The following is a 23776-nucleotide window of genomic DNA, read 5'->3' as shown; positions in this document are numbered from 1 at the left end:
TCCGAGATTTCAAACATGGAAAATTTGTATTCAGATTTCCATGTTTGATTACAATATATTTAAGATAAGTTTTTGCTCATACAAATGTAGTTATAGCTAAAGAATCATTGCCCAATTCTTGTCCTTATGCCCAACTGACAATAGGAAAAAATGTTAAACATTCAAAGGAAATGGTTGCACAATCAAGGCGCATGCGTGTGCGTCAATAAACGTGTTTGGTACACAAAATGATTTATAAACATGTTTAAAATGAATGTTACTAAAAATTCGATGTTCCTCATATGCAACCGATGCAAGAACTTTATACGTGACTGAATATCATATCAAACTTTAATCCGCATTACTCTGGAAAATAAAGTTAATTAAATTCACTACAGTGAATTTTATTTACACCACAGGCACTACAAGATTTCCCCTTGCGGCACAGTATCCTAGAAACGTTATCCTACCCCAACTAGCTGCATTGGTATTGGTGGGTGGCAAACGACTTGTAGATTGTTCTGTGTGTGTTGTTTTTCGCACAACCGACAGGAACAAGGATCGGCAGGTATATAGACATTGTGTGGAGTGAACGACACAGGATATCTTTTGCTAGACCCTTCCGTAAACGACCTTCTCCAATTTCACTCCCTGCTAGTTTCGGTTCGGCCCTTCCGATTGCATTCTAAAGTTTCGTGTCCAATATTCATCTTTCTTAATACGTTCAAAACGCGGACACACATCAAAGGGTTTTTTTCGTGTGGTTTGCGCTGAAACCGTGTGGGGTGTGTCTACATTTTCCCGGGAGTGGGGTCAGTTCCGTGAATCATTACACAGTCGCTACACTCCGTTCTGAGTGAACCAGTCCAAGCAGCAACAATTCGTGGAAAGAAAGTAGTGCATTTCAGCGTTTGAGAAGACATGGACTTGAAAAATAAAGTTGCGCTCGTGACTGGTGCTGCCACCGGGCTCGGAAGAGCGTTCAGCGAGGAATTGTTAAAGCATGGAGCAAAGGTAAACGACGCGTACACTTTTAATTAGGAAATATTCTACATTCAGATGAATACTACTACGCACAGGTTGTTGTATGTGACTTGGACTCTGACGCCGGCGAATTGACCGTGGAGGAACTCGAAAAACAATATGGAGAAAGGGTGTTATTTTGTCATTGCGACGTTACTGATTATGTGCAGTTCGAAGGTAGGGTGTTAAATATTGAAACAAGTACACGATAATGAAATGCTTAACACATTTGGGGTTTGTCATTCCATCCGCAGAAGCGTTCGAGTACACTGTATGCATGTTCCAGGAGGTCAACATTGTGATAAACAACGCAGAAATCATGAATGATAACTTCTGGGAGCTCGAGGTCGATGTAAACCTGAACGGTGCCATCCGAGGCACACTTCTAGCCCAAAAGTTTATGGGCAAAAGCAGAGGTAGAGAGGGTGGTGTCCTGGTTAACATTGGATCTGGAGTCAGCGTCAAGCCACAGTTATCTACCCCTATTTATACCGCAACTAAGCATGCCATTCTTGGTCTGACCAAGGCGTGTGGAGATCCATTCCACTATGGCAACACCAACGTGCGAGCGTTTGCTTATTGTCCAGGACCAATCGAGAATTCATCATCGCACAACAAACGTTTCATGTCGCCGGCATTTGAGAAAGCCAAAGAATTGGATATGAATGGTGTGCAGTTACAAAGGTAAGTAAACACCATACGGATGAGTGCTTTAAAACTCGACTCTACAGTTTGTAATCGTTCCTAACATTTCAGAATGGAGCATGTGGCCAAAGAATTGATACCGTTGTTAAAAAATGCACCTACCGGTTCCATCTGGTTGGTATCAGGAGGCAAACCAGCGAAAGAGATTCCTTACAGTAGCATCTAAAGCTCATCCTACAACACATTCTTCGTACTAGCGCTTTCGATTCGTATCACAGTACCATGATTACAAGCAGCATATGGCAAACTCGACAGCATATTATCATAAGCAATTCCAGTCCGAATTAACAAAAAAATCCTTAATGCATCATCCATTCAAACTGTACTTATACCGATGATTGACCCATCGTGCATTCAGTTCTCACATTAGCGCATACATCCGTAGCGAAACAACATTGATTTGGGACAAATGCTGTTCAAACGCATTATCATGTTGCGCAGGATATTATTGAAAAGAAAAACTAACGCTTTTGATATACATACTTATCAAGCAAGACGAACAACCGACACGAATTTCAATATTGTAAGACAAAATTGATATGACTCAATCGGTAACATTGTCGTAAAATAAAGTGTAATGCGTAATTAGTATTATAACTGCGAATAGGTTCTTTGAAATAGTTTAGCTTTAACGAAACATGTGATATACGTTTATTTGAACCTACAATCAGCCATAACATTACCCAGCATACTGAACCGCGCACATTTTAATTTTTCTCCACTTTCGTCGATTTTACGATCGTCGATTGATCGATGTCGGAAGATTTTGACAGTTGCGAGCTGCTGGGAAATAAATGATCCGTTCATTCCATCGACAGACGTCGGAGCAAGCGTTCGGTTCGGCGCTTGTGTTTTTCAGTACGATTTGTACAGATTCCAATTAAAACTGCCTGCATCCTATGAACTGTTTTGTATATGTGTGTAAGTGTGTGCGGAATCATCAAACGGAATATGCACCATTGGTGGTGAAAGTATTAAAGTGTTAATTTCAGAAAAGTGATTCATAACATAACAGCGTTTCAATAAAAGTTTTACCTAAAGACACCAAATTTTCTGTGGGACGAACCCAGGTAAGATGCCGGTCAACCTGGCTACCTTTGTTCTTCCGTTCGATGTGTGAATGTGTGCGTGATTGGTGCTGTCAAAGCGGCGCGGCAGTAGCAGCAAGAACTGTGACGACGAACAATCGTTTCTCTATCCGAATTTCATATTTCCATAGTTTTGTACCCTAGTGACGCCATATTTCAACAGTTTACTGTGCAAATATGGAAGTCGATCAAGTACCAGGTGTTTTGCACACCATTTTGACCTCCGAAGAGGTGGAGCAGCTCGGGGAAGCGTCGGCTAAAAAGATCAAAGACGCGTTGGAAAAAAAGTTTGAGGAATTCCTCATGGCTAAAGCGATATGTGAAACTACCAAGACTGACTTAGGTAAGTGACTGTAGGTTTGGGTGTAATGTCTGCCCTAGAATAAAGGTTTTTTTTTTCGGTATCAGCATCCACATTATACTCCCATAATATCGTAATTCTTCCCCTACCTCTTACCTCCTCCCTTTATTTGAACTGTCAAAGCAATCCCGCTAGAAATGCGTAGCGATGGACGCGCTTTGACGTGTGCAAATTTGTTTGGTTAAGTTGGTGTATGCCAATTTTTGTACACTGTCAATTAGATGATACCCTGAATATGTACATATTACGATGCTGTATCAATACAAAACGTTTAATGCATGTGTAAATTGATTTTATTTTTGTAGACATCATGAAAACCGACTATGAGAGGAAAATAGAAGAGTTGACGTTGAAAGTAGAAGATGAATCTGCCAAATACCATTCCTCGCAGATGAGCGTCAAAGAAATGCGCATAGAGCTGGAAGATGTAAAACAAGAGCTTATAAAATCGAAGGAAAAGCTCTTAGCAAATGAAGTTGAAAATGACCGTTTCCGAAAGGAGCGTAATCAAGCACTGGCCGAACGTGACACCATGGACAGTGCATTAAAGCGCAAAGAGCTAGAAGTCGACAGGTTACACTATGACGTGCTCGAGCTGGAGAAGAAAATTAAATCCACCAACGCGGCCAAATGTGAAGCATTAACCAAATTGGAGGAGATTGTAAGCAAAGAACACAGTCTCGAGTTTAAGGAAAAGCGTATGGATCAGGAATTGTCGATGCGCGACAATCAGATCGCTCGGCTAACCCAGGACCTGGATCAGACATTACGCGAACTACAAGCTATTCGACGCGATCAGAACATAAATTTCCTCACAATGGAAGCTAAGCTGACGGAGAAAAATGAAGAGTTAAAAATTGCGAACCAAACGAACTCATTTGTTTCGGAACAAAATGTGGAGCTGTCATCAAAGGTCGAGGAATTAGCTACTAAGAACATGAAGCTTAGCAACGAAATGTCCACTATGATGGAGCATTATCGCAAGGAGCTGGATTCTCAGAACCGCTTGTGTGAGTTACTGCAGCAGGACAAACACGACCATATGCAACAAACTAAAGAACTGGAATCCGCAATTACTGCCCTGCGCCAAATGCTTAACGAAGCGACGGAATCCTGCGGTACGATCGAAACCGAGAAGAAGCAACTCGAGTTGAAACATGCTGATGAGCTTGCAAACCGAGACAAGACGATTAGCGATATGCGAGAAGAGCTTAAACATGCTAACGAGTTGCTCGCCGAAGCTCGGGAAGAAAATGTGGAACACGCCGTGGAAAAGCTTGCACCGTCTGCAGCTGCTACCAGCCGCATGCTGAAGACCGGAATGTCATCGACGGAAGTTTACACCTTGTACGTGCGCACCATGGAAAAACTGCAACAAGAGGAGAAAGAGCATGAAAAATTGAAAATACAGACACAGACTATCTTGCAAGAGTTGGAACAAAGCGCACCGGAAATTTTACGCCAGCAGACCGAGAACCAAAACTTAAAGGAGGCGAACGAAGAAATAACGTTACAACTCAATAATTTGATCACGCAAAGCGGAGAGCTACATGCGGAGATTGCGGCACTGCGGAATAAGATCCGCGTGATGGAGGTAGAAAATAAAAAATTCTACCTAGAACGCGCCGATCTCAGCCGACAAGTGTGTCATTTATTGAACGAAGTAGAAAAAATGCAACATGGTGTAGCTACGCAAGACGCGGATCATACTTTTAACCTGAATCCATACGTCGAAAAGGAGCTGATAACGTTTAGCAATATTCAAACTCTTCAGAGTAACAATATGAGGTTGCTGTTAATTATTCGAGATTTCGGTATAAAAGTGGAAGAACTGGAAAGGGTCCAAAACTCGATGAATGCAGCGACGTATGAGGCAAAATTGGAAGCATGCAACAATCGGATCCACGAGCTAAAGGACACAGTGGACAAACATTATCATTTGCTTGAGCAATGCAGTCAGCAACGAGATCGTTACAAGAAAATGTATCATGATGCGATGCGTAGCTATAATCCTGGGTTCAAATCAGCTAGCATGAATGGAAGTAACTTGCAGGGCGATACGCTAATGGACGGTTTGGATGAGGTACCCTTGGCTAACAGTAGTACAGCAAACGATAACAATAGCGGCAGTTTAGCCGCAGCCGTGGCAGAAAAAGATCGTAAGGTTGCTGAACTGGAAAGCAAAAATCAGAATTTGCAGCACGAAATGAGTGTTGTAAAACAAGAATTTGAGTCATACCGACGGGAGAAACACTCCAATGACGTGCTAACAAATCAGCAGCTGGATAAAATGCGCACTGAAATCCGCGAACTGTCGGCCAACAACGTGAAGCTGATGGGCACAAACGAATTCAACTCCGAGCAGAATCGACTAATATCGAAGAATATCACGACGTATAAAAGTCAGATTACGGCGCTTGAAGAACGCAATCGTAATTATGAAAGCACTATTGCGAAACATGAAGCATCTATCATGTACCTAAAGGAAGAAGCGTTGAGCGCGCAAACGAAACTTGCACGCGCCGAAGTACAGTTGGAAAATCTAAAGCAGGAGTGTCGAATTCTGAAGGATAGCGAAACGCGGCTGCGAACGGAACGTGAAATATTAAACCGCGAACGGTGCAACCAAAATCTGTTGCTTAACAATCTCGAAATGATTAAGGTCAGCATGGAGCGTTCGGAGAACGAAGGAAGATTGCGGCTGGAGTCACGCCTCGATGAAACATCCCGCGAGTGTTCAGCCTTGCGTCGACGCTTGCAAGAGGAGCAAGATCTATACCGTGAGCAATTGGCCTGTCTGCAGAGACAGGTGGAAACGGCGCAGAAACGAATGGAAGAGGAAATTGCCATCGCAGAGGGACATCAAGCAGAATTGCGTGACACGCGTAATGAGTTAGAAATCAAATCGCGTAAAGTCGATGATCTTCAGCGCAAGCTTCAGGAATCATTGTCTCCGAACGACGAAGACAATCCAGTGACTCAAGCGAAACGAAAGATTCGTGAGCTAGAGAACAGTCTGGCTGAGAGCGCCGTGGAAGTGAATTCGCTACAAGCACAGCTAGCGACAGCGCAAGAGCACGTTAAAAAGTATGCTGAACTTTCCGATTCCACAGTAAAAGAGCTAAGCGATTTGACCGAGCTATGCAATCAACAAAAGGAATCGAGCGAAAAAGAAATATCGGCTTTGCGAAAGAGTGAAGCAGATCTGCGCACCCAAATAGATGAGCTGAAAACAGAACTGTCTTTAAAAATAACTGGTGCTAAGCTTACAACCGGCGACAAGGATTCCGAGCTGCATAAGGTACAGCTGGAACTTAAGATTACCTTGGAAAAGGTAGCCGATCAAGCCCGCGAACTGCGTGAGATTCGTGAAAATTGCAATGCATTAGCAGAAAAGTTGCACGAAGCGGAACAAAAGTATGCACGCGAAATGGTTGAACATTCCAGCGATATTCAGCAATTGGCTCAACTGAAAGAGGACATGCAGCGGATGCAAACACAATTCGAAGAACTACAAAAACAACGCGATCAAGCACAAGAACACTTGAAAACAGGCGAAGAATGTTGGAACAACAGAGAACAAAAGCTCCGCACTGAATTATCCCAGTTGGAGGAACAGTTCAGTAACCTCAACTCGCAGAATGCAGCATTGCACGATCAGATACAAAACCTAGGTACTCGTTTATCGATCAGCGCAGCATCACAGAACCAAACGTTTACTGAAGCGGAATCAACGAATGCGGATAATTCTATGGTGGGTGAAGATGCTTCCATTCTGAACCGTTCGTTGAACGATGAAGAAAAACAATCCGTCGAACAATTGCTGCAAATTATTAAATACCTTCGTAAAGAAAAGGATATTGCGGTAGCGCGGTCGGACATGTTACGCTCGGAGAATGTCCGCATACAGTCAGAACTAATGATCTTAGAAAAGAAGTACGAAGAAGTGCAAGCTGAGCTGAAGGAAATGCGAGAGAAAACAGATACCGTTACTGTGACAGCGGCCAAACATGAGGAGATATTGCGCAAGCTCGATACATACAACGCGATAGTGGATAGCAATCGGGTACTACGGGATGAACGGGACGGTCTTAATCAGAAGGTTCGAGAGTTATCCCAACGTTTGCTCGACGCTGAAGATAAGTTATTCCCGCTGGAGGAGAAGGTGCAAGAGCTGACAGTAAAGCTGGAATCTTCTACAAATGAAAACACGACCCTTCGAATGGATGTTGCCCGTCAGCGGCAACGTATGACGTCGCTGGTAGAACGCTCATCAAAAATAAATTCAGACGATTGGAAACGTATGCAGACCGAACGAGAAAATCTCGCCAAAATGCTCGTTGCCGAAAAGGATTTGCTCAAGCACGCCAACGAAGAACTAAATACGCACAAGGTTGAGCGGGCGAGGCTCGAAGGTGAACTGAGTTCGGTCAGCAAGCAATTGCACGCTTGCAATGTGCAGGTGAAGAAGTTAACTGACGATCTGGAGGCAACGGCGGCCCAAACTGTTGAATTAGATACGCTTAAAGCAAAGCTGAAGACAACAGAGGAACAACTCGGCGAGGTGCGACTCAAGGAAAGTCAGATTCGAAAGATTGCCAAACGTTACAAGGATTCATTTAACGAGTTGAAGAAACAGGTTGATGAACGGGAAACGGATACAGCGGAAAGTGCTAATGTTTCGAGAAGTTCTACGCTTGATGCAAGCGCATCCGGAGCTGTTGCTGCTGAAGCGACCGAAGAGAATGCTGTGGACGTGGAAGATATGCGGAAACAAGTTGAATCGGCTGCAGAAGAAATCGATACGCTCAAGAAAGAGAACGAGTTGCTGCGTGCTAAACTGGAGAAGGCTGAACGTAGCATGGACGTTGTTAAAGAAGCGAAAACACGTATCCTAACACTTACGGAGCAAAAGAATAATGCGACACGCGAGTTGAATACTGTGAAGGGCCAGCTGCAACAGCAATTGGATCAAATGCGCGAGGAAACAGATATATTGAAGGCACAGTATGAAGGACGTGTGACGCGTTGTGAAAAAGAGACTGCAGATGCAGATCGCGAAAGCAAGGATACAATCAGTCGATTGACTCGAGAAAACGAGCAGCTTACGATTCGACTGAACCAATTGAATCGACAGCTAGGACTGCAACAGGCTGTGGCCAAACCAACGACGAGTGCAGGCGGCACCGGCGTTTCGGAGAAACCCGCAGGTGAAAGTCTACGCACAGCGAACGTTAAACCAATGGCCGGACCAAGCCAACAGCAGTCGGCTACGGTCACACCACGCCGAGTAAGCGAAACACCGCTTGCTAGCATCCGGCCAATGGCTGTGGGTAGTCGTACAGCTGCTGTGTTACCAACTAGCCAAACCAGTAGCACGAACGTTGCCATAGTGCAGGGTTCTTCAGCATCGGCATCCGTATCAACATCACCGGCGCCCGGTGTTGGTGTATCTGCTGGAGCAGCGACGAGCAACAGCGCTGCTTCTGCAGGAGGAAGCAGTTCATCGGGATGCTCCGGATCATCGGTAGCAGGCAGCGGAGGCAGCGCATCCGCTAGTGTGTCCGGAACGCCGTCGACCAGTGGCCTCACAACGGCTCTTGTTCCACCACAACAGCAGCAAGTGCACAGTGTGACGGCTACTAGCAGCAGTAGCACCTGTGGTGGTACTGGCATTACCAATGTGCTAGGATTAAACGAACAGATCACAGCATCTTCGCCAACCAGCTCGCATACGGACTACATGCCAGCAACGAGTTCAGCTAGTGTCGCAGTTGCTGCGGTGCCTCCGATGGGCACAGCTTCGACTTCAACTGCTGAAAGTTCTTCATCATCGTCTTCCAGCACGTCCCCCCACGCAGAGGGAGAAAATACCCCGCAAATGAGTAGTAACGACCAGGCTCCGCAACAACAGCAGCAACAGGTGCAGCTAGCCGCTGTAGCCATGGTTTTGCCACATGTTGAAGGTGGAGTTGCCCAGCAACAATCCCTGCAACCACAGCAACCACAACCACATCTTCCGCAGCAACAGCAACAAGCGAATGTGCAGCTGCAATTACAACCACTGCAGCAGCAGCAACTGCAATCAACTCCTCAAGTAAGTTGCCATTATACTATAATCGGAAGCATTAATAATATCAGAAGCAAACTTGGACTTATTTGTTTTTTTTTTTCTTTCGTGTCGTTTATCATCAGGCTTCATCTAGCAATACGGTAACCACTACGCAGGCCGGCCATAAACGTCCGCGCGATGTAGAAGGCGACAGCTCAACAGATAACGCTGGGCAACAGTTGGCTATTAAACCAACGCCAGCAAAAAAACGTATCCGTATGGTGCAAGTAGCAGTAGATGGTTTTCAGGTAATGGAAAACTTAAGTAAATGGCGAATAAAATCATTCTAGGTTAAGGTGGGCCAAAGTCATTTATTGATACAATATATTTCCTATTGTAGGGTGTCAGTGAATCTGGGTTGGATGTTGAATATCAAGTACCCACATCGTCACAACGCGATCAAGAGGACGACATCATTGTGGTAGATTCCGAGGGAGAAGATGACGATGACGATGAGGAGGAAGACGAGGAGGAAGACGTCGGCATGGCTGACGAAGGTATGGCAGAAGCGGACGATGGTCCGTTCGATGTGTATGAGACAGAAGAGTTGGGCGTTGCCGGTGGTGTTGGAGCCTACGACGAGGGTGAAGGTCCAGACATTGACGAGGATAACAATATTCAGTCTGCTAATAATGAGGTTGATGTGGATGAAGATAATGAAATACCGAATCCTTGTGGCACAACTTCTACCACTTCTACGTCGACATCCTCCACATCATCGTCTACGCAGCCAGCGAAACAGACGTCAGGTCAACACACGACCCCGATGGATACGACGGAAGATGTCGACACTAGCAGCACCAGCAGCACAACAGTGCCTGCCGGAGTAAGTTCAGTTGCTGTTGCCGGTCCATCCACATCCATGCCGTCGTCATCTCCTATTGAGAGCGGCGCAAGTACGAGTTCCAGCATCGGTGGCAATGTATCGAACGATGCACAGCAATTGCCACAGATTCAAAGCACTACTGGTATTAATCACAGTGAAGCTTCCTCCGGTCAACAATCGTCTACCTCTTCCTCGGTACCACTGCCATCTACAGCTGCGTCATCGTCAGGAACTGGAACTGCATCAGTCCAATCGCAAGGAGCTGCGGCTAGTGGTATTGTCGGTGGTAGTGCACGCCAAGTAGTAAATCCACTGGGTCGCCAGCAGCAGCAGACGTCACACCTCATATTGATGCAACAGAACTATGAGCATCACGAAAGTGCGGACGATCGTATTGTGCCGAGTACACCGACATTGTATGCTCCTCGTCGAACTGATGGGTAAGACACCTGAATCGTAAGCCTCAATTCACTTTTTAGTAGCCTCCAGCATGACCCTATTTGCCATGATCATATTCTTTCATTATACACATATATACACACTGATTTTTTATGTATGATTTTATTTAGTTAATGAAAAGTGAATCTATTGATGATGTTTATTTTGTCATGGAGTGTAAAATGCCTAGTGTAAGCGATCCAATTATGGTAATAGTATGACATGGGCTTTTTATTCCATCTAAAATGAGAAATGCTCATTTTACAATTACGGATACATTTTAATTATAAAGTATTGACTTTTCTTAACATTTTTGCATCATTATTTCTACGCTATACACTTATATATGTAGAATAATCCACTTTTAATGTTTGCCGACAAAATGACTGATAATTCTTCACTTTTTGCTGTAAACAACACAGTTAAATACAAGCGATTTTGGATCTTTTTTTTTTGGTTTAAAAAGAACACCAGGACGTAAATTATTATATTTTCTCGGTATCGGTTCACATAAAAAAAATGCACACTTCAATCGTAAAAGAGCATTTTTTTCGTGTGTTCATAATTGGTATAATTTAATTTCGGAGGTCCACTTATGACACTATGCGAAATTTGCATAGTTGGTATGACGTTTGGCATTGCTTCATGTTTTGCTTTGCTTGAAACGATACATTTCTCACAGCCGAGTTGCGTTAACTAAAAATCACGAATCAAGTTTTTGCTTTGAAAACAGACTATAGCCATAATTGGAACGCTTACGGCGAAATGTTACGAACAGTATTACCATTATAGGAACCTTTTGACGCAATTTTGAAATTAGATGCTTATAAATACGTACGTGTTCTATAAACGTCATATTGGAACGATCCGGTGGTGCATTGGTTGCAGCGCACACGACACTACAGGACCGGTCCAAAATCCCATCCGGATCAATTTCCCGTAGGATTGATTGTTAACAACATATAATATCGCCCAGTATTACCCAAGATGATATTTTAATACTGAATACTGAAAATGTTTAGGGGTCTAGTCATAATTGGGTTTCTTATCCATAATCATAAAATGATTTAAATTCAATTCATACAATATTCATTTTACAAAGCAACAATATCTGCCTATTTATTTGTTAAGAATGGGTAAATGTTTCTCATGATATTTTTATTGCATGGAATTGGATTTATTGAGTGATAATTAACATGTAGTTAATACCAGACCAACTGGGATAGTCACTTTGACTAGTCCGGTACGTTCCAATAATGTTTTTTCTGGTTGAGTAATTCTAGTTAATGCATGATATTTATGTATATATTCAATACTCTTGCAAATATTATCATTTCACCAAGGTTTTTTATTTATTATGTAATAGGTTATAATTTTGACTGCTTGTGGTCATGGGAGAATTGGATGCGTCTAATTCCTGATACTTCTAGCGTTAAAGTTAAATGTCGAGAGGTGGTAATGTTTCTAGTTTGTTTTCAAGACGTTTTTTTTTGACTCAATGCAATTGTTGATTACAATTTGGGTAATCGCGAGGGTGGTTTGTTTTCTTATATACGCTATCCTTACGCTTTAATAGTTTTATCAACATGTAACATGTTAATACGTTTTTTAGCACATTTTTTTTGGGTGTCGGAATCTGAACATTCGAATCACAAACGTTTGTATTTACGTTGTTAACGTTGTACTATGTTGGACTATAAGCACTCATATATTTTCATATGCAATATGTTACCACGACTAGATCTGCTGTCGGTTACGGCAACACAATCATTCATCAATCAACAAAATCTTAGAGCATTACTAAATGAAAAGAAACAAAAAATACGTTGCAGCAATAATCAAGATGAACTTGCGTTTAGCCGTTGTGAACATAAACCTTTTTCAAAATACAAATTAACAACTATAATTCGTATTTTAACAACTGGTTCGTTGTCTGCTAGTGTTACAGAAATACGACATCCATCTACAATTTCATCGCAATAGACTGTATTGTTTTGCTCTGTAGCTGACATGAGAAAGCATGAAGATGCCCTTCGTGTGCAAAAAGGCTTTCATGCTTTTTTGTCTTGATTGCAGCACAGAAAAAAAAAATTAATAATCAATACGATTGAATTATATATTATATATTTTTCTGAAATTTAAAGTAATTATTTTTATTGTTTAAAAAAATCGGAATAATATCATAGTATATTTGGCATAATATAATCAGTTGGCAATGAATCTATATAAATTTTGCATGCAGTGAAAACCTCATCATGTTGGTTAGTTTTACACGGAGCGCAATAATACACTAGCGATACATACACAGTACATTATTAATATCTTGTTTATGTAATGTGATAGTGACTTAATGATTGCTTGTCCCAATTAGGGTTACTTCATCTTTATGGACTACAGATTCCGTAGTGCATATATTTCCCATTGAAAATGAATTAAACTAATTACAATTAATGCGTGTTGTACTCGTCACCATATCGTCGGTACGCCACGATAAATGAATGTTTTAAAGAACCTTACTGATAGTTCTATGGAAAATGCATTATATCATGATTCTGTTCAAAAATATCCTGTTCTTTTCATTATCTTATTTAAATCAATATGTTGCTTTCTAACTATATATCTCTCTCTTTCTCTGTTCTCGCAATTTCGCATTCGCCGTAGGCCATAGTTAAAGGCACATCGCCCACGGGAAAGAGGGAAACACACCATAGAGTAGTTTTAAATTATAATAAGCCACTTGATATAGTTTACGCACTTGAGAAAACCTGAACGCCGTTACTTATTGTAAAGTTTCTCTTTATTGTTGAGATTAATAGGCATTACTTAACGATATTGGCATTCCAAGTATACGCTGAGTGTTTGATACTAACTGGCAAAAGAAATGTAAACATTTCAACTCAGCTTTAGAGAGAATTCTATTAGAACAGTCAAGCTTGATAAACTGGGCGGAAAAATTTAGATTATTTCAGCAATGATAGGCAATAGTATTGGCATCAATGTTATCCAATCTTCAAAACAAAAGTGATCTTGCCGGCTGGTTAAACTGAGTGTCTGAGCAGGAAGAATTTTTTTTCCGGCTAAACCTCATACCTTTTGTTATATATAACTATCAATCAATGAAACTGTTACCAAACAGTCTTTTTGTTGTATATTATTTTGTTTGGTTTTTATAACTTAGGCTTAAATGATAATTCAAAGAAATAAGCGTAAGCTCAATTAACTATTGGTTTATACTAGGTTTACTGTATATAACAAATAGTTAGTTTATTCACAGAAAAAAAAACTATTCAGACGTTCATCGCTCAACCATCCACATTTGAGTAAATCTTCGTTTTACCATAGCGCTTTCAAGTAAATGAAGCGCATTGCTGTAAATAACGGCGCGCATAATTTTAATTCTTTTAGATGTCTATAGCTGATCTTGTTAAAGTTAGATGGAGCGGTGTGCGAACTAAGTCCAGGAACAAACAGCAGCAATATATACAGGCATTCTCCGAGATATACGGTTCCTCTTACACGCAGATTTGGAGATACGCGCGTTGTGGAAATTTGAAAGCTGAGTTAGTTTTTAGCCCAAAATTCCGGCAAAAAGGTAGAAAATTGTTTGGAAATTTCTTCCTTCGTCATTTAACGCATTTGATTTTATTTTTTGTTAATGTTTTTTTTCGAAAAGTCTTTCAAATTAATAAAGAGCAGAGAAAAAAGTCGAATCTTTAATTATGGAATATAAACGATATTGCACCAGGATTCGACTTACGCGGAAATTAGAGCGAATCGGATCTTTCACGGATTATAGCGCTCCACTATAATAGTGTATTTCGGGGACTACCTGTATATATATTTTTAGATATATATTTGTTAAGTTAGGCCATTACACAGGTTTAATTAATCGCTACAATATACATAAACAATCGTCATGCTTCTAATAATACAAATGGGACATTTTGAAACGGAAAGAAAAATTAGTGTGATAGCTTAAATGTATACGGACAGCATCGTTCGCGACAGGTATGAATGATACAGTCCTTTGTTTTTCTGACCACAGAACGTCTAAGAAAAACGTTATCCGAACGCATGCATTATGATGTTGGCTGTTTGCTACAACCTTTGTTTTAAACTTGCATGTATATACATGAGACATTGATTGAGAGAGATTCAAAGATTTACAACAAGTAATCATGCAATTAACTTTTGCAAGAGAAGTTTGAAAATGATCATCCTTTATTAATCATAATTCCATTATGCTGTCTTATTTCTTTTTGTGTCTTGTCATTTACCGTTTTGTAGTACTATTTATTGTTATTGCTATTGGTTAATTGTGCCTTATCGATTTACTTTTAACCGAAAATGCATTCCAAGCAACAGAATTATGGTATAATGTACTTTTAATTTAATTTAAACCCATATAATGGGTATGTTTTAGATCATGCGATAATAATAATGCCATGAATATGAAGGAAACCATTTACTGAATATCTAAATCAAATGAATGAGAATGTATATTTAATATGCGTTTTTTTATAGACTTTGCACGGCTTGCCGTAATAATGCAATGCAGAATGCATTTTTTTTTGTTAATTTAATCTAGATTACAATTATTTTATTTACTGTGTGTTTTATTCATTTGAGTGAATAGCGATGCTTTACTGCTTTGAGTGAATGTTTAACAGCGGCATTTTGTGTTTTTAGTTTCAGTGTAGGTTCGCCCCATCCACAAGTACCTACTGCACGATTTACATTCAGTGAAACGTCCACCAGTCGTCAATCAGTCGGTGTGGTACCAACAAGTGGTGGGGTTAGTGGCAGTGTAGGACTTCCCGAGGGGATTGATGACACCAGAATCGATCTATCACAGCTCGAAGATGCAACGGCTGGTGGCAGTAGTGGAGGTGGACGCAGTGTGCCTACGACACCACAACATACCACAAGTACCGATCAGATCGCAATGGGAGGAATGGCCGCAGCGGGCCCATCCAATAATATCGAACGTTCATCTCCTGGTGGTGGCGAAAGTCAAGTCCCCGATATTCTCGTCCCGGGCGCTGGTATTGGAGGTGAGTTATGTTGTAGAATGAAGAGTGTTAGCTGTTAGATATCACACGATAACCAGTCTTTTTATTTGGTGTTCTATTTAACTTGAATGGTACATACATTTCCTTATTGGTTCTACCATCTTTCCCGGCTTTTACCTCTCGATTGTCCGGTTATCCGTCGTATGATTTGTTCATTTCAGTAACGGATTTTTTATTCGTGCAACGCTTAAACTTTAATTTGGCGAATGCACGGAATAGCGTAGCGTTATACTTCGCATTTTTCACGATTTTTTCTACAGAAATGAAAACAAATTATTATTTCTAAAGAAGTACGTATTTTCATGGGGATGGTCCGGTGGTTTATTGGTAGCGGTGCCGATCTTTATACGACAGGAATGGTCCAAAATCCCATCGTGATAAATCCTCCGGTCACAGGATTGATTGTCCGGCTACTGGTAAAAAAGTCTATGAAAGCCATAAATGGCAGGTCAAGATGAGATTTAGGTTGGGCTGATAAGGAAGGAAAGAGTACGTATTTTCATTTCCCCGGTACTCGTAGAGATAGATATAAGCGGAATTCAGTTTTTACCCTTCTACGGTAACTTAAAACTCATTAAATAGCACATGAACCTTAGTTTCCTATGTGTTTATCTAATAATTAATTATTACTGTGATACAATTTACTTGGCAAACGAGCAGACGGCTACATTCCCGAACCTACTACCAGCACTACATATTCCTCCGAAGCGCTGGCTGCGACTGATGCAGCTAGTTCGGAAGTTCTCGATCGTAGTGAACGAGAACTGTTAGGGGAAGACGAAGATGTCCTCGTCGACGACGGTGTGGCAGGAGATGTTTCAGTGATGGATGCTGAAGCGGACGATGACACAAGAACGGCAGATTCTAAGACTACGACTGCAGCCCCAACTACTTCAGGAAATATAGAAACTGCAATAGCAGGAGCATCGTCACGGACAGCGCAACAGTCCGGATCCGCCAGTGGTAGTGGATTATCCTCTGGTTCCGGTAACAATGAAGCCGATACAGGTACTGGCGACGATAGAATCAGTTCGGAAGGAGAAAAATTGTCTACCACTTCCCGACCGGTAAGTCACATGACTGAAGTAATGATGAGATATTAAGTAACGTAAGTGGCGTGAGTTTAATATCGTACTGCGTTGATAAATTGTTTGCAGATGGAAGAGAGTAGTGAAGCGGAAGTATTGGAAACTCCCAGCAGCAATACGCGTTCGCGTACCTTGACACAACGAGGTACACCAAATGTTTCGGGGCGCCATGCCGGTCGACGTTACAATCATCGTGGGGCAAACCGTTCCCCTATAACGTGGAACGAAGGGAGCGGTAAGCTTTGTATAACCATTATTTTTCGAAGCAGTGCTTACCTAATCAATCCTTATTCTTGTTAGACTCACACAACCGTCCTGGCTCACAAAGTACGGGACCGATGCATTACCAGCCTCCGCACATGATGCAACAACAGCAACAACAACATCATCAACAAGGTCGAGGCCGGAATCCACGAACCGGTCGTGGAAGACGTATGAATAACGCGTACCGATATCAATAAGCATAATGCAGCTACAATAGGTAGGCACCAAACCATATGAATTAAGATTATATGTTGAGCTCGGATAACTTTCACAAATGAAATTAAGCAAGCGAAATAAAAGACAAATCTTTTTCACTTTCTAATCAGAATGATTATCACGGCTAATTACACAGAAGAAGTGTTAGTTCTCTTAGGAGCTCCTAGTTCGACATTTATTATATGATCCATTATTATATTTTTATTATTTTCCTTATACATGAACTTGCTAGATGGTAAAATGGAGAATCAGATTCGCTTAAAATATATTTGGATCATAAAACATTTTATGCGAAGCGTAAGCAAACTCTCAATTATCTATTTGTGCCAAACAAGTTGAGAAAGAAAAAAAGCATGGTTTAAAATACCTCCCCGGCTTCGTAATCTTTATAATAGATTTTATTCAATCGATTAGACCAGGGGTCTTCAAACTACGGCCCGCGGGCCCTAGAAAGTCTCCAATGCGGCCCACGACACTTTTGCTAATGCTACCATATAAAGGGATTGTGAAGTTATAATATTTGTTCTTAAATTAAAATATTATTTACTGTTTTAGTTAGAAACATTAAACACTACAAATTGCGGTACAAAAATCACCTTTAGTAAGTTAATATGTAAGCGGTCCCCATGGTACGGTAGTTTCAACCAATGCGGCCCGTGGGCAGAAAAATTTGGTGACCCCTGAATTAGATTATCAGATCCAACGACTACAAAAAAATGGAAGTCGTGGCAATGGTGAAGGACTTTTCTATTAGTTCCACCTAGATTGATGCTTAAGAAAGCAGCTACATAAGCAAATGGACTAGCACTGCCAAAGCGGTGAAGATTTTGTTTACGGTGACAACTCGTGACAGATTCTTTTACCTGTAGAAGTCCCCCCCCCTCCATTTGTGTCTAGGATAAACCGATGACGCATTTTTCACATCTGTATTTGGACCACAACATAGCTCTGGAAAGTGAGAGGCGAGTGTAGGCTTCGAGGTCCTGGGCACGATTTCTCCCGTTCTCTTAAATTCCTTGGGTTCGCGAGTGACATCGACATGATAGGAGCCATATCCGGGGCGGTTAGCGAATCGTGCACCGATCGTTTCTTCGGGCAACATAAACAACTACGACTGGGAGACGCCTTAACACCATCAAACCACTTCATTTGGACTTACTACACCTCGTCCATCAATAGACTTTACAGGTTATATATAATCCCAGTTTTGGCCATTGCGACAGATGTTTTGTAGTGAGAAAGTCACTGTAAAGAAGGATCGATTGACGGCTAGCACCCTAGCACATATCTCATCATGGATGTAATTTTCAGTGTTGACCTTTGACCAAAGGGATGTGAAATTTTGTACGACTTCAAAAGGGTCATCTCCTATCTATAACATGTGATGTAGGATTTTTTAGCAGGGTCTCTGGTGGAACGAAACCAGCGAAGTAACCAGGAAAGGCCGGACATTAATCTCGCAGAGGCAAAGAAGATAATGATGAATGGGGCAGTTGGTGTGGATGAAAATTGTGAACTAACCAGGTATAGTGCTCTAATCAACCATTAGTCGGCAAGATTCATTGTAATTTGTATCATCACGCGATCTTTTTATTGAATAATGTTGTTTCAAAAATTGATTCCTCCAAAACGTGCCAAGTAAATTCGAAAATGGTTACAAAATTGTGTGTGTGTGCAGGTTTCGGAAAAGCAAAAGCAAACACTTAGCTAGGCGAGATCCAGTCGGTCGTCACACAAACATACTCCGTTACAAAATACTATCCCGCGATGAACCAGCCCGATACTCCTTCGATTAAGCTCGAGTAAGCCAAACAACTAGATCAGTCTACCGTTTCAGAAATGGTCGTAGCTCGTTGTTGAGCCGTACCACCGGGTGTGCCGGTCGGTTTTGTTGCGGCCATCCAGGCCTTTCCGTCCTGTACCGACTGTTTGGTTCTGCTGGAACCTTTCTCACCGACCGCGAGAGCTTTCTTCGAGTTCTGTACAAACTCCATGAGACCGCGGGACATATAGTATGGGCGGCTTATGCCGTCATTGCTCTCACAATCTTCACAAAAACATAGGAAGATGGTATCGACCGTCATCTGGCGAAAAAGGGAAACAATTAATGTTTTACATGCATGTAGGCAATGAAAAGTGCTATAATATTGGGGACCTAGCAAGGTCTATGGATCATTGGCTTACCTCATACACCGTCATAAAGCAATGCGCCACCAGATAGGCAAAGATACCGATCAATATCAACGGCACGTACGGATGGTGCAGGCCTGCCTTTTTCTGTATCAGCTCCACCCCGATCAGTCCAGTCGCGACTACGACAAACACTTTAGCCAGCACCAGCACGAAATCGCCGACCGAGTTGATGGCAAACACACGCAAAGCGTTACTGGTCAGCAGCCGGAATGCGTTTTTGCCGGCCTGACAAAATGGATCGCCGTGCATCGCCGTCAGGATGTATGCATTGCGTGTTAGGTACTGCAAAAACCGCTCGAAGCACTGCAGGCAACACTGGCAACAGTCGAAAAGGAAGCTGGTGATACGGTTCTGCGGGTTGCGTACCGAGTGCTGCAAATAAAAAGCAAGATGGATGTATCAATGCGTGAATGCGAGCCGATTTGCCGCAGTGTACTCACCATCAACAGCTTCAGCATCGTCCTCAGAAACTGTACCAGTGCAATCACGAAAGAACCCAGTGCCACGGTGCCGAGATGGTAGCGCATCAGATTGCAGTAGCTACGTCCGATCGGGTTGCTTAAGTGAGCCTTGTTGCGGGTGAAAAACCAACCGGCAACCGCTCCCGCTATCACCATGTGCTGGCAACCGATAACGAACTGGCAAAACCACAGGAAGGCAAACAGGTTGTACCAACGTGTAAATAGCATGGTTGAGTCCTTTACGTATTTGGCGCTATTGTTGCTTTCTACTACCAGCATGCCAGCACTCTCGATCCACACAGTAAAGTATACATACAGGGCAATTACCACCGCAATGGTCGTGAAGGTCTGCGGGCAGAAAAGCAGATGTAATAAGCGTAACATTCGAGGTGTGATATTAGACAGCGTTAGATCTTTAAAAAAACTCGTACCAAAATGGGTTCCGCCAACAGAAATGGCATGCTGGCGATCGCTTTACCCGCCTCCTTGAACAGCTGGACGACTAGTTTGATCCGTTTGCGCATCACCAATATCACCAGGTACACGATCAGCGTCACGATAGTGGCCGCAATGGCATAGTAGAGCCAACTGTTCATTCGCGTCCGTGCGGAATCAGCCGCGGCTTCTGACAGTTGTTCCGATTCGTACTGCCACCGTAACCACAGCCAGATGGTACCGGCGGTGCAGGCCAGCACGACAGCTAACAGTACCAACCATACGATCAGACCCGGTATTACACGCAGCATCAAGAGCGTGAGAAGGGAAAACGCGAACGATATCACAGCGAGCCAGAGCATTTCCTGATGACAGGCTTCCAGATCTTCTGATACTTCTTGGAAGAAGTTCTTCAGCCCGGTACGTGTGGCCACCTCATCCGTTGGGTTGTGCTTCCGAATGCAACGATTTAAGAATGGTTTACTGCGGAAAAGGGAAGGCCGATATTGAGATCGTGTCGCTAGGGAATAGTTGACAGTAACCTACAACCCGTCGATTTCGTCGCAGCTCGCGACACACATGCGGTGTAGATCGCTTTCCGTCACACCGGATCCTTCAACCAGCAAAAATCGCTCGCCCGTCCTATCGGCTCCCTGTGAACATCCAACAAGATATAGACAACAAAATATTGATTAGTACCGGGAGCAGCGCGGTATACCATTACCATCGCTATCGTGGCACCCCACATGTTGACGTAAGTTTCAGTTGATGCGTTGTCATTAACCGTTTCTTTAACCACTTAGTTGAACGAATGTGTTAATCCCAAGGTTAGCAATTGCCGGTGCCTGTATACGATGCATGTATGTTACCTTGCACGGAAGATTCTGGTCCGGCTTGTTGTCGCGACCACAGACATTGGCGCAGTCATCGTAGCCATTTATTATGCGATAGATATCTCCAAACGCCATGCAGTAGATAATGAGTACCAGCTGTGGTAAAAGGCATAACAAATATATATACAGCATGAGAGAAATAGCAGGAAAGTAGTACGAGGAACGAGAGTGGATAAAAGGTGTTATGCACACAATGTATTCAACTAAATAGTACGTTTATGGCCCTTCGCGTTGTAAATATGCTCGGTGTAAAAGTACTAGAAACGAACGATTTGTGAAATTCCTTTACATTAAGTAACCCGAGTTTTATTGGTGTTGAGTGAGTCTGATTCAGAACCATGAATCTTTGGACTGAAATCTGAATCTCTATGTCAAAGATTCATCAATCATACAACAAGTGTAACCTTCACATATGAGTTTGTCCGACCCCTCCCCTCCATCTACCATTTAACTTTATTTCTTCAAGGGACATGATTCACCACTGCTCGGAGGATTCATCTTTTGAGAGTCGATTTCTGTTTTGAATTACCTGTAATGATTCATATGAATGACACTCATCTAAAAAAATCATCAAACACACAACAGTAGACTGTACTGCTTTATGACTTAAAATCTAATCCCAATGTAGTTGTTTATATATTGAAAAAATTCAAGCACCTTTTTTACGTGAAGACATATTTAAGTTTTTCTAGTTGAACTATAAATAGTTCATAGAAAATAGCGTCATATAATGCCGATCTGAATGTAAACATGAATTTTACCAGGCTATATAAAATATTCGTATTGAGGCTCTGATTGATACGACATAGGGACATTGGCTCTGTTTAAATCTCCCCTTGGAAGACTGGCCTTATTAGAATTGGTCATCAGACGACCCACATTGGAACGATTTTATCAAACCGTCCACATAGACTGAGAAAGTTTGTTTGTTGGGTAGTTACAATTTGTAATCGCTTGATGATGTTAAAGCGGGTCTAAACTGTTTTTTTTTCTAAATGAAGTACCTTCTTCAGCAAACAAACAATGCAAAGTATTTTTTTGTGTTTGATAAGTAAATAACCTAACACTTACATGTGAATTGTTTAGAAGATGAATAACGATAGTATACGCTATGCCATGGAATGAATAGATATTGTATGACTACGTTGAAGAATGTGCAATGCAATTTTACTAGATAGTAGGTCTTTTACTAAAAGAATGTATTGAAGTGAAATTTAAAAATAAATAAAACACAGGTTCTATACTTAAGGTCCAATTAGCACTGCAAGAATTGTACGTACCAAGATCAGAATGAACGCTGCCTTGACGGCAATGAACAGTATATCCGTACATTGACGCTCCGATCGGAATACATTAATCGACTCATGGCTGCTTGGTGAAGGTGATTTAGAATGCTTGAAGAAGAAGGAGAAAACATTCAGTTAAAATTGTTCAATTATCGAAATCCCGAAATACTTACATCGAACGATTCGCCGGGTGATACTTTATCCGTACGGCTGGTCAAACAGCAACAGAACTGTTGCATTTCTTCAGGCAATAGTGGAGGGTTTTACCGATACACTTGAATTGGTAACCTTTCTACGACGTTCTTCTAATGTTACAGCGATAATTTGAGCACTCACTCTGTCATTTTGGATGTGCTGTACTATGAACAAATTTGGAGGAAAAGTCACTACATTCTGTGAATCAACCCAACTTGGAGAACATATTCTGCCGCGACCCATTGATCATACACCTGCAACGATTCATCGTATACTAACTCGAACCCATCGTGTCGAATCGACTACTGTAAGGCAAACTAATTCCTGCAAGGATACCAATCGTGACTTTCGAGTTCCCTTCGGGGATTTAAAACTGGTAGGGCGTCGTACGCGGTTGCGACGAGCGTAACATAACGGTGGACACAAATACCATCGTATGCACCATTCCTAAATTGACTGACGCAGGTCTAACGATGGCTTGTGACTATCCATAATCGCGACTATCAATGAGCACGGAGAACAATATAGGCACAAACATGAGCGTTTCTAAGGACGTACACACATTGCCTGATTGTCTCTCGCTTTGGTCCCTCAGTAGTTGTAGGTGCTAGTTGCATTGGTGTAGGAACAAGGGACAACCGTCCCAACCGATATCCCTATCTACGCGATTGACTAAGCACAAACAAAAGCATGAAATAACTACGAAATTTGATTCCAGCGATATACACTTCCGGGGGCGGGCAATGCTTTTTATTATGACAACACCCTAGTACTTAAATGCTTTCAAACAAACCCTTCGACGTTACTAGTACGTATGGAAACTTCCGAACCAGTACGAAACTATTCTGCCACATGCGTGAGTGTGAGTAACATTCGGTAGTAAAATACATTTCCTAATGCAATCATAGGATTTCAAATATGTTGTACTAAAATGTTATTTTTTGTAGAAGACTACTGGCTGTCCCTTTAAGTGAGAAAAAAAGTGAGTTAAGAAATTCTAACCTATTGGGTTTCTTACAAATCCTTACACTAGGTCGTAGTTGTTCATCAAGAAACTATAATTATTTTAAACAATTTTGTATTTATTCGTAAATTTCTAACATCTAACTATTTTCACGACTCTGAGACATAGAATCCTACC

At 41.9% G+C, this 23776-nt stretch overlaps 3 protein-coding genes across 3 annotated transcripts; 2 read left to right on the top strand and 1 right to left on the bottom strand.

Annotated features, from left to right (window-relative positions):
- The first annotated feature begins 900 nt into the window (after nt 1-900).
- On the top strand, nt 901-1873 carry LOC128719796 (15-hydroxyprostaglandin dehydrogenase [NAD(+)]-like). Its single transcript, XM_053813433.1, has 4 exons — nt 901-993; nt 1059-1179; nt 1257-1686; nt 1759-1873. Exons 1-4 carry the CDS (start codon nt 901-903, stop codon nt 1871-1873), a joined length of 759 nt encoding a protein of 252 aa, XP_053669408.1.
- Nucleotides 1874-2972: 1099 nt separating this feature from the next.
- Nucleotides 2973-17153, top strand: LOC128710254 (nucleoprotein TPR). The gene is made up of 8 exons (XM_053805300.1): nt 2973-3138; nt 3462-9253; nt 9352-9516; nt 9609-10534; nt 15222-15586; nt 16265-16671; nt 16762-16927; nt 16993-17153. Exons 1-8 carry the CDS (start codon nt 2973-2975, stop codon nt 17151-17153), a joined length of 8148 nt encoding a protein of 2715 aa, XP_053661275.1.
- Nucleotides 17154-18992: 1839 nt separating this feature from the next.
- LOC128708081 (choline transporter-like protein 1) lies at nt 18993-22679 on the bottom strand. Its single transcript, XM_053803039.1, has 8 exons — nt 22614-22679; nt 22435-22548; nt 21131-21250; nt 20808-20914; nt 20258-20744; nt 19806-20174; nt 19357-19737; nt 18993-19256 (listed from the first exon to the last, which is right to left on the bottom strand). Exons 1-8 carry the CDS (start codon nt 22677-22679, stop codon nt 18993-18995), a joined length of 1908 nt encoding a protein of 635 aa, XP_053659014.1.
- Between the last annotated feature and the right edge of the window lie 1097 nt (nt 22680-23776).

The sequence above is a fragment of the Anopheles marshallii genome, chromosome 2 (assembly GCF_943734725.1).
Source record: "Anopheles marshallii chromosome 2, idAnoMarsDA_429_01, whole genome shotgun sequence".
NCBI lineage: Eukaryota > Metazoa > Arthropoda > Insecta > Diptera > Culicidae > Anopheles > Anopheles marshallii.
The sequence above is the reverse complement of the archived record's forward strand: the minus strand, read 5'-3'. Positions and strand labels throughout refer to the sequence as shown.

Excerpts from the sequence above, each read along its gene's own strand:
- LOC128719796 (XM_053813433.1), top strand. The coding sequence starts at position 901 with ATGGACTTGAAAAATAAAGTTGCGCTCGTGACTGGTGCTGCCACCGGG. Across the intron at positions 994-1,058 it reads TGTTAAAGCATGGAGCAAAG|GTTGTTGTATGTGACTTGGA; the intron begins GTAAACGACGCG and ends TACTACGCACAG. Across the intron at positions 1,180-1,256 it reads TGATTATGTGCAGTTCGAAG|AAGCGTTCGAGTACACTGTA; the intron begins GTAGGGTGTTAA and ends TTCCATCCGCAG.
- LOC128708081 (XM_053803039.1), bottom strand. The coding sequence starts at position 22,679 with ATGCAACAGTTCTGTTGCTGTTTGACCAGCCGTACGGATAAAGTATCA. Across the intron at positions 22,549-22,613 it reads CACCCGGCGAATCGTTCGAT|CATTCTAAATCACCTTCACC; the intron begins GTAAGTATTTCG and ends TTCTTCTTCAAG. Across the intron at positions 19,738-19,805 it reads CGATGCTGAAGCTGTTGATG|CACTCGGTACGCAACCCGCA; the intron begins GTGAGTACACTG and ends TTTTATTTGCAG.
- LOC128710254 (XM_053805300.1), top strand. The coding sequence starts at position 2,973 with ATGGAAGTCGATCAAGTACCAGGTGTTTTGCACACCATTTTGACCTCC. Across the intron at positions 9,517-9,608 it reads TAGCAGTAGATGGTTTTCAG|GGTGTCAGTGAATCTGGGTT; the intron begins GTAATGGAAAAC and ends TTCCTATTGTAG. Across the intron at positions 16,928-16,992 it reads AACGTGGAACGAAGGGAGCG|ACTCACACAACCGTCCTGGC; the intron begins GTAAGCTTTGTA and ends TATTCTTGTTAG.